The sequence below is a fragment of the Centruroides sculpturatus genome, unplaced genomic scaffold (genome assembly GCF_000671375.1).
Source record: "Centruroides sculpturatus isolate CEXI.00-Female unplaced genomic scaffold, Cexi_2.0 scaffold106, whole genome shotgun sequence".
Lineage (NCBI taxonomy): Eukaryota > Metazoa > Arthropoda > Arachnida > Scorpiones > Buthidae > Centruroides > Centruroides sculpturatus.
Genome location: NW_019384517.1, coordinates 303,789 through 315,354, shown reverse-complemented (window position 1 = coordinate 315,354; position 11,566 = coordinate 303,789). Strand labels below are relative to the sequence as shown.

General features: G+C 28.1%; 1 protein-coding gene across 1 annotated transcript in view; it reads right to left on the bottom strand.

Moving 5' to 3' along the window:
- LOC111622618 (vacuolar protein sorting-associated protein 13-like) overlaps nt 1-11,566 on the bottom strand; it is a 435,263-nt gene that overhangs the window by 185,967 nt on the left and 237,730 nt on the right. Inside the window, exons 42-43 of the mRNA XM_023365028.1 lie at nt 10,925-11,047; nt 5,474-5,602 (exon numbers count right to left, since the gene is read on the bottom strand). Coding sequence (XP_023220796.1) covers nt 5,474-5,602; nt 10,925-11,047 — 252 coding nt within the window. The remainder of the gene's footprint in view (nt 1-5,473; nt 5,603-10,924; nt 11,048-11,566) is intronic.

Sequence of the window (11,566 nt, the reverse complement as noted above, 5' to 3'; positions counted from 1 at the left end):
GCGCGTGGGATTGTGGGATCTCTCTTATGACTGGATCTAGTTTCGAGAACTCTCTCGAGTCGATTGCAATTGAACCTTGTTTCAGTCGAGATTGAAACGGTCGATGGAGGATGCACCAGGCGAACAGGGTATAAGGCTCTAGTTTAGTAGTGTTACAGAGTATAATACGTATATTTTAATATATTTTTTAAAAGAAACAAAACCACTGAGAAATGTTACGTGTGTTTAACAACGGGTTCGGAAAACTTTGAAAATGTTAACAACGGGTTCGGCCGAACCTGTGCGAACCCGCTGAATATCACCACTGCCTGCGGATAGGGGACATCATGACTGTTCAGAAAATTAAACATTGTGTTTAGTAGAAGTGTCATAGTTTGAGTTATTGGACATTTTCTAGTTTTTTGGAAAATGGACTCCCTCGTTTACATTTTTCAATGTCATGGTCACAAATTGGGAAATCAATGAAGCAGGTATTGTGGGAAAAATTAAGCAATCATTTATTAGAAGATGTAGGACATGTGTCAGAGCCCATGGTGGTCACTTTGAACATTTATTGCAAATTTATAATAATAAATATAGTAACCCAATTGATTATTTTGTTTTATTCTGTCATTTTAATTAGATTCATTGGATTTCCAATTAGATTATTTAGGAGCCCAATTCATTCATGAGATTTTAAAAATTTTCCTTGATCTTTCTCAGTAGGAATATTCATTGAATTGAAAGCTACAAATGCTATTTTCAATCTCAGTACAATAGGCAAATTATTAGTTAGTTTTTCACGCAGGTTACAGTACTTTTCTTTACACTGAAAAAAAAAAACAAAAACAAAACCAAAAATTTTGAATTATTTTTTGTTCTAAAAAACCAAGTCTATAATACTAAAATGGCAGTTTACATTTGATAAAACATATATCCAAGTCTAGTATTCAAAAACAGACTGGGAAAAAGTCCTTGATTTGTGACCATCACATTGAGAAATGTAAACAAGAGAGTCCATTTTCCATAAACTAGAAAATGTCCAATAACTCGAAAACTATGACACTTTTACTAAACAAAATGTTTAATTTTCTGAACAGTCATGATATCCCCTATCTGCAGGTAACAGATTATCCACTCTTTATGCCACACCATGTATATCTACTTGCAGAAGTGCTGAAAATATCTACAGAACATTTCTAAAGTAAAATTAAAAACAGTAATATAACAGAATCATATTTAAGTATTCACAAAATTCAATAATATTTTAAAAATTCAAATATTTTGTTCCATTTCTGTTAATTTTCTATTGTTTGAATTATTTGTCTGAAGGTAGTTAAAAGAAAAAAAATAGAAAATCCAGGGTGAAACATGTTAAAATATTACAAAATATATTTTACAAATTGCAATTGAAGACAAATATAAACTAAAATATTATGCCTTCTTGAAAATCCTTTTGAAGCCTAGGAACACAAAACATTAATGGTGTTGATCTTTTCTTATGTGCTCTTATATGCCTACATGTAATAAAAGCATCAAACTATTTTATTTTATATTTGTTTTCAATATTTTAAATCTATTTTGTAATATTTTAAAGGGGAAAAAAGTAAACGTGTTTGTTTTATTTTCATTTATGTTTTTTATTCTATTTATGAAATTGATCTCCATGTACAATACTTATTTTATATCAAATCACAGAATGCAAATATTATTATATAATGCTATCTATTAATAGCATGAATGATGATATTTTATCTCATTATATCAATCTATACTTTTCTTTTTTCACAAAGTATAAATATAAACTGATAATATTAATTTTCTGTCAAACAATTTGGAAAGATAATTTAACTAAATTCTGAATTTTATCAACTAAAGATAAATTATATAATGAGAACAATAAATTTTTCTTACAGTACAACAAGTATTATGAACTATTTAATTTCTTGTTAAGGATGTGTTATCATCAATAAAAAAAAATTAATATCTTCAAACTAAAAGCATCAACTTCTACAAAAAAGAAGAAGAAGAAGAAGAAAAGGCATTTAAATTATATCTACTGATAATTGTTTATATCAAAATTTGATCTATATTTAATACAATTTAAATTATTATAGCAATATTACAAAGTACTAAACACATTAAAAAATTTTTTAAGGTTATGACGTTTTTGTTTAAATAAATGTTCATATAGAACTTAAAAAGTAGATCATCATCATCATCATCAGAACAGCATTCAATTTAAACAAACAGTTAAATGTAAAAATTTACCTTAAGAACAATAATATTGGAGTTAATATTTTCAATATCTTCAATTAATATTAAATCAGGTTCTTCCAATGTGAAAAATATAGTTGTGCGATTGGTTGGAGTATCCTCACCTTAAAGTATAAAGACAAATAATAAATAAACATTGTTACNATAAAATATTTGGTTAATAATAAGTCCCAATTATACAGCTTAAATAGACAGAGAAAAATTAGATAATCAGGAATTATATTATTTAAAAACAGATCATTAGATAGACTCAGTTTTTAAACACACATCAAAACTTCCTCTAGACCTTAGACATCGTGTTTTCATGAAATCATAAATTTCCTACGCAAGTCTCTGCATGCAGTAAGATGTAGAGAAACAGAGCATAACTTCTTGACGCTTGCACAAACCCACAGCTCTAAACTGAATTTGGTTTTCATTAAAGAAAATATAAAAAGACATTTTGAAAAACGTTAAGCATAATAAAAGACAAAAGATACTTAAAGCAGAATAACACAGAATATTGAAAAGTAAAAACTGTATAATTCAGACTATAGTAATATCTTAGTAGGTTAAAGTTTAAGGAGTAAAAAATCCTGGCTTTGAGTTAAGTTAATATGTTTAATACCTGATTTTCTCAAATTTTCTATGGCCTTAAATTTTCATTAATGGTGTTGAAAGCTATTTTTCAAGAATCTGTTCATAATATGATTATAAAATTGTATATAGTTTAAGGCATTTCCAAGATCATTGTCAAGGCATTCTTGTGTGTCCCAATTAGAAAACCAATAACATACTATGTCAGTAAAAAAATGCTAACACAAGGTTGTAATAAAGTAGTGTTGTTTGGCATGGAGCCATAGTGTCTGTCTTAATCATGTGTATTCACATGAAATGCATGAGAAAATGAAGATCATAGACTTATCAAAAAGTAGAATGTACTGTACATTGAAAATATGTTTGATTTAAAAATACTGATAATTTTGATTTAATGAAATCATATATAGAAAAAACCAACCATACAATGTATCTTGGATGCAATAATAGATAGCTTCAAGTTAATGCAGTTTGACTTAGTTATTATAATTACTTCAACTTGCAATTCAACCAAATAGATAAATAAATAAATGCATTAAGTCCTCAACTGATACGAATATGTGGTTGCAATACATCAACTTATGACTAACGATGCCATTTATTTTCTTTGAACATGCATAATAGATATCATAGTTTATATTCTTAAAGTTTTTACTATTTTCTCAAATTTTTCTATTCATAAATAAATCTTTAGCTTTAATTGACCTTTGAACTGAATATGCATATTAAAATTACAAAATATTTCAGCATTTTTTCACTTTTTTTTAAGTTGTATGGAAATCTTCAGAATAAATTAACTGTATAAGTTGAAGTCTTACTGTACATATGATCAATATTGACACACAAATGAAAAGTTAANTTATAAATGTATACTACTTTACATAAGATATATTTAATTAATAGCACATAATAAATACAATTGTCCTAATGTCTAAGCAAATTTAAATAAGAAGTTCCACTCAATATCTGTAATTGTAATTCTAGAGCACTGAAGAGGAACTGGAAAATGAAACCAGTTTGAAATGCATATGAATTGAAAATACAATAAAAGAGTTTCTTGACCTGACTTACTGTAAGATAGTCTACCGAGAGAAATATTTTCAGATTAAAGAGACAACCATTCACTGAACGAATATACAGCTACAATTAGTAAATTCAACATATAATTATTAAATTTATTAAGAGATGATGCCTAACGCCTCCCTTTAGTGTCAAATTATTTGGTAATTTATTAATATAATATTAGCCTGATAACATACAGCAATGGTTGGTTTTGGTAAATAAATGTATGCATGTATGTATGAACACACATAAGTATGTATGACAAGCATACACACAGACAGACAAAGATGTACTAACATACTTGAAAGTAAATATACTATGTAAGAATGAAGTTTTTCCTCTGTATAAATGCAGGAAAAAGGAAAAACACAATTAAACTTTTATAAACAGATAAAAATGCTTTCTGTACAAAATATATCAATTTTAAATAAACAAGCATTCTACAAAACAAAGTATCATTAAAGTAATTACCAAATTCCACATATTAAATGAAATTATAATAAAGAACTTAATGTTATCAAATAGTAGTATACATTAAAAATTACTAATTCTTGTCTTGTAATTTAATTAAGTACTGATTCTCTAACAGAACAACCAAATCGTCAGAATCTGATTAAACTCATATTTATTCCATATCACAAAATAAGATTCATTTAAGAATAAAGATACTAAAGAATTAATTCACCTAAACAGCTTAATTGAACTCTATAATATTTGACTAAGAAGGAAATTAACAATAAATAAGTAAAACTATACATATATATATATGTATATATAGTTTTACTTATTGTACTAAGTTTAAAATATATATGTGAAAATATTAACTTCAATAGCAGTTCTAATGTTTTCATATGAGAAAATTAAATCTACAATATACGGAATATAGATATTTATAAAAACAAAATGAAACTTTTATAATGTGATTTTGTGTTATATACAAAAATTCCTAATACAAAACTTTACAAACAATTTAAAATTGAAATTATTTATATTTGATTAAATAAATCAAATATAAATTTATTTAATTTAATTTTAATCTAGCGATTCTTATTTATTTAAAGATTAAAATAATAATTAAAGCTATTCTTTGATGTATTATAATTACTTCAACTTGCAATTCAACCAAATAGATAAATAAATAAATGCATTAAGTCCTCAACTGATACGAATATGTGGTTGCAATACATCAACTTATGACTAACGATGCCATTTATTTTCTTTGAACATGCATAATAGATATCATAGTTTATATTCTTAAAGTTTTTACTATTTTCTCAAATTTTTCTATTCATAAATAAATCTTTAGCTTTAATTGACCTTTGAACTGAATATGCATATTAAAATTACAAAATATTTCAGCATTTTTTCACTTTTTTTTAAGTTGTATGGAAATCTTCAGAATAAATTAACTGTATAAGTTGAAGTCTTACTGTACATATGATCAATATTGACACACAAATGAAAAGTTAAGAATTTTTGAGAAATTTTTAAAAACAAATAATATATATTTATAAAAAGAGTGTCAATAACTTATATCTATTGTAATATAAAATTTTTAATAAAAATGAGAGCAGTTTACTTGAACAGTTGTATTATTTCTCTGAGAAGGATTATAACAAGCAGTAAATATTTGCAAATCTTTAATTGCTCCAGAAATATTAAGTGCTCCTGGATCCATTATCAATTTCATTTCTACAGCATTCTGGAAAAAAAAATTCAATATAGTATGCAAATACAAAATATCTAATAGATTTTTCCAAACAAAAAAAGAAAAAAAATTCTAAAATATTAATACCACTATCTTTTCATGTTAATATTTTAGAATTTTGTTTCAGTCAATTATCCAATGATAATAAAATTTACTTATCTAAAGTATCAACCATTGTTTATAATTTTACATTTATATTTTAATTAAAAGACAACCTTAGAAGATAACATATCAAATTAACAATAAATAAGATGAAAAAAATGATCATGTACAATTTAATCACTAATAAAAAAAAATCATCGGAGCCTGTATTTATTTGAATAGAAGCTGTAATAAAACTAAACAATATGATAAATTATTTTTACATATACAAAGCAGATTTAAAAAAAAAAAATGCTAGTTTTTTAATAAAAGTAATCAATAATACATTATCTATCAAATCATCATCAGATTTTCAGAAATTACATTAAAAAATCATAGAAAAGATTTGTTTATGTTATTTTTATCTTTCTACTTTACTTCGATTTTATTAAGAAGACTATAAAAGAATAAATATAATATTAATGAGAAGTTTTAAAAAGTTACAATAATTTCTATAACAAAAATGTTTTTCCGAAGAATGCAACTCTGAATTCTTTGATCTCTAACTTTCTCAATATAATTTTCTATTTTTACAAACCACATTGCTTATTTTTCTATCCTAGTAATTTCATTGTGTACAATATATTAAAATTTTCTCATTAATCCTCTTCTGTAAAAGCAATGGCTATGAAATAACAATGACAGAAATGTCTTTCTAATGTCTTCACTTATGTTGGAAATAAAAAATAATATATTAATTGAAATTTAACAAAGCATAAACTTTGAATAAGATAAAAAACCAGGCTATCTAAAACATTTCATTCTTAAAAAATACAATTCCATTAAAAATTCCTTTTTTTAAAATGAAGTACATAAAAGTTTCCTTTAATAATAATCAATTCTAGATATTCCATTAAATGTTTTTCAAAATGATTATAAAATATTTGGTTAATAATAAGTCCCAATTATACAGCTTAAATAGACAGAGAAAAATTAGATAATCAGGAATTATATTATTTAAAAACAGATCATTAGATAGACTCAGTTTTTAAACACACATCAAAACTTCCTCTAGACCTTAGACATCGTGTTTTCATGAAATCATAAATTTCCTACGCAAGTCTCTGCATGCAGTAAGATGTAGAGAAACAGAGCATAACTTCTTGACGCTTGCACAAACCCACAGCTCTAAACTGAATTTGGTTTTCATTAAAGAAAATATAAAAAGACATTTTGAAAAACGTTAAGCATAATAAAAGACAAAAGATACTTAAAGCAGAATAACACAGAATATTGAAAAGTAAAAACTGTATAATTCAGACTATAGTAATATCTTAGTAGGTTAAAGTTTAAGGAGTAAAAAATCCTGGCTTTGAGTTAAGTTAATATGTTTAATACCTGATTTTCTCAAATTTTCTATGGCCTTAAATTTTCATTAATGGTGTTGAAAGCTATTTTTCAAGAATCTGTTCATAATATGATTATAAAATTGTATATAGTTTAAGGCATTTCCAAGATCATTGTCAAGGCATTCTTGTGTGTCCCAATTAGAAAACCAATAACATACTATGTCAGTAAAAAAATGCTAACACAAGGTTGTAATAAAGTAGTGTTGTTTGGCATGGAGCCATAGTGTCTGTCTTAATCATGTGTATTCACATGAAATGCATGAGAAAATGAAGATCATAGACTTATCAAAAAGTAGAATGTACTGTACATTGAAAATATGTTTGATTTAAAAATACTGATAATTTTGATTTAATGAAATCATATATAGAAAAAACCAACCATACAATGTATCTTGGATGCAATAATAGATAGCTTCAAGTTAATGCAGTTTGACTTAGTTAAATTTTACAATATTATAAATGTATACTACTTTACATAAGATATATTTAATTAATAGCACATAATAAATACAATTGTCCTAATGTCTAAGCAAATTTAAATAAGAAGTTCCATGCTTATATCTACTGATCATTGTTTATATTAAAATTTTATATATATTTAGTACAATTTAAATTATTATAGAAATGTTTCAAAGGTTCTAAACTCATTAAAAAATTTGCATGTATAACTGAACCATTTTTGTTTATAATGTACAACTTAATTTGTAACTAACTAATCTGTGATCTGATATTTCTTAACAGATCATTATTTTAAAATTTGTTGATATACAGGGTGTGGCGTAAAGAGTGAATAATCTGTTACCTGCGGACAGCGGTGATATTCGAAATATTTAACAAAGGGTTCGCTAACAGAAAATTTTTCCTTAACAATTTTTTTTCGCTCAAATGGTGCATTAGCAACATTAGCGCAAAAAACTGACCTTAAGATACCCATATAAATAAAAAAAATGCGTTCGCAAAATTAAGTCAGTTAAAATTTAACATTGTTTATGCCAGAACTATATTTTTTTNTGGGCCGTCTTGAGTGGCATGCTAATAAGCATCACTGGCTCGACCCAAACCAGTATGGCTTCAGAAAAAGCAGAAGTGCTGAGGATGCTGTCTATGCCTTGACACAATTCATAGAAGAGGGACTGAGTAACAAAGTTTATACCGCAGCTATCTTTTTGGACATTAAAGGTGCCTTCGACAACTGCTGGCACCCAAGCATTATCAACGAGCTCTCCCAACTAGACTGTCCCAACTATCTTGTCAAGCTGGTCTCCTCCTTTTTAACTAACAGGAAAATAAATCTGTCTTATCATCATCACTCTGTTAGTAAACTCCTAACAAAATCTTGCCCTCAAGGTGGTGTTTTATCTCCTTTCTTATGGAACCTAGTGGTTAACTCCTTTCTGAAAACCAAATGTGACAAAGCAATAAGTGTGCAAGCCTATGCCGACGACCTTGTCATTGTGTGTCAGCATAGGGACACTGCTTTTTTGGAAAGTAAGCTAAACGAAATGTTGAGTAAAGCTTCCAAATGGGCCTATCTTAATAAACTCCAGTTCTGTACTTACAAGACCAAAGCTATGCTTTTCACAAACAAATACAAATTTTCATACCCCAAGCTTTTATTAGATGGTGACTCAATCGAATGGGTAGACCGGCAAAAGTACCTGGGAGTAATCCTTGATACTAAACTTACATATAGTTACCACATTGATTATATCTTGGCTAAAGCCAAGAAAATAAACTACATGCTGCAAAAATGTGCTAGATGCACCTGGGGACTAAATCACAAAGCTTATAAAACTCTGTATAATGGGGCAATACTACCAATGATACTTTATGCGGCTTCTAGCTGGGGTCATGTAACGAGTAAAGTTACAATTGCAAGTAAATTACTCTCTCTCCAAAGACAGTTTGCCATCAAAATTTCAAAGTGCTGCAGGACTGTTTCTACAAATGCCTCTCTGATTCTAGCAGAGCTCCTTCCTTTACCACTCTGTATTGAAGAAAAAGTTCTTCACTATTACACCAGAACCACAAACATCAAAGTTCAACAACGGTCTCTGCTCTTATCTACGGCTGTTCACATGCTTCCACACTGCAACTTCTCCACCAACTGTGATCATCACCCTGTAAGCAGGGTTATCCCCAGGGTGCACGTGGTGTCATCTGCTTCCACCCTGGATGTCCATGCTGACATTAACATCTACACAGATGGGTCCAAAGGCTCCCTTCATGTTGGCTCAAGTGTCTGCATTTATCTTCAAACTGATTTACTTTGCCCAAAATATGTTAAAAGGTACAGGTACCCCCCATACACCACCATCTATCAAGCTGAGGAAGATGCTGTCTACCGGGCTGTTCAGTGGGCCACCTCACTTCCTAACAAAACTCTTTCTTTCAACATCTTCAGTGACTCTCAGTCTGTCCTAAAGGCCCTCTTAAATCCCAACTGCAATAGCAACAAAATCACATATATCCAGCACCATATTGTAAATCATGTGAATAGGATAACTTTTATTTTTGTTCCTGGTCATACTGGCATTTTGGGAAATGAAAAAGCCGACCTTGAGGCGAAGTCAGCTGCAAAGGACACTGACTTGGACTATACTCTCATTCCTTTCTCACGCAGCAGCCTTAAAAATTATATCCGTGCAAATGCTATGCAGAAGTGGAACCAGCAATGGTTGAGCAGTAAGACGGGTAAAATAACCAGACTGTATTTTCCTAGTGTTGATAGCAGACTCTCTTCACCACTTAGATTTCTGACGTTTACTACTGCTCAACTTCTTACTGAGCATGGTAATTTTAGGAGCTACCTGGCGATGTATAACCGGGCAGAAACTGCCTTTTGCTTTTGTTCCACAGGAAACCTTGATACTGTTGACCATATGATCTACCATTGTCCTATTTATGATCAAGATAGACTTATAATGAAATTAGAAATCTTTATGCATGGTTTCAGGTGGCCATGTCCACTGGATAAACTTGTACAGAAGCTCTGTTTGATACCATTTACAGTTATATACAAAATATATGGAAGAAAAGACTTTTCATAATCTCTAATTTCTAATTTTACTTTTAGTCTTCACTAAAAGCAGAACTTTCTAATTTTATGTTCACTTTGTATCTTTTATCTTGTTTTATGTATCTTAGTGTTATACTCCGATAGGAGTGGTGCACTTTTCTAATAAAAAAAAAAATATATAAATGGACGTATGTGTCCCTATATTTCACTTTTCAGCCAAAACTACACATCGCACATGAATGGTGTTTGTATGTGGTAGTACCCCAAGTCTGCATTCGTGCACTATGGTGGTTGCGTCTTGATAGCTATAAGGGTGCGGGAGATATGGAGGCTTAAAGTGGTTGACTTCAAAGATTTTCTATTTCGATTTTAAAAATGTTCAAACCGTTTTAAATTTAAATTGGTTCGATTATAGAACGATTGTAAACGTTCCAGAAAATTGATCAAATTAAAAATAGTTTGTTTGACTGGACGTAAAAATTCTCTAATTAGTCTGGAAACGGGGAACCTAATTCTTGCATTCTGTGCTATAAGGGTGTGGGAGATATGGGGTTGANACTGAATATGCATATTAAAATTACAAAATATTTCAGCATTTTTTCACTTTTTTTTAAGTTGTATGGAAATCTTCAGAATAAATTAACTGTATAAGTTGAAGTCTTACTGTACATATGATCAATATTGACACACAAATGAAAAGTTAAGAATTTTTGAGAAATTTTTAAAAACAAATAATATATATTTATAAAAAGAGTGTCAATAACTTATATCTATTGTAATATAAAATTTTTAATAAAAATGAGAGCAGTTTACTTGAACAGTTGTATTATTTCTCTGAGAAGGATTATAACAAGCAGTAAATATTTGCAAATCTTTAATTGCTCCAGAAATATTAAGTGCTCCTGGATCCATTATCAATTTCATTTCTACAGCATTCTGGAAAAAAAAATTCAATATAGTATGCAAATACAAAATATCTAATAGATTTTTCCAAACAAAAAAAGAAAAAAAATTCTAAAATATTAATACCACTATCTTTTCATGTTAATATTTTAGAATTTTGTTTCAGTCAATTATCCAATGATAATAAAATTTACTTATCTAAAGTATCAACCATTGTTTATAATTTTACATTTATATTTTAATTAAAAGACAACCTTAGAAGATAACATATCAAATTAACAATAAATAAGATGAAAAAAATGATCATGTACAATTTAATCACTAATAAAAAAAAATCATCGGAGCCTGTATTTATTTGAATAGAAGCTGTAATAAAACTAAACAATATGATAAATTATTTTTACATATACAAAGCAGATTTAAAAAAAAAAAATGCTAGTTTTTTAATAAAAGTAATCAATAATACATTATCTATCAAATCATCATCAGATTTTCAGAAATTACATTAAAAAATCATAGAAAAGATTTGTTTATGTTATTTTTATCTTTCTA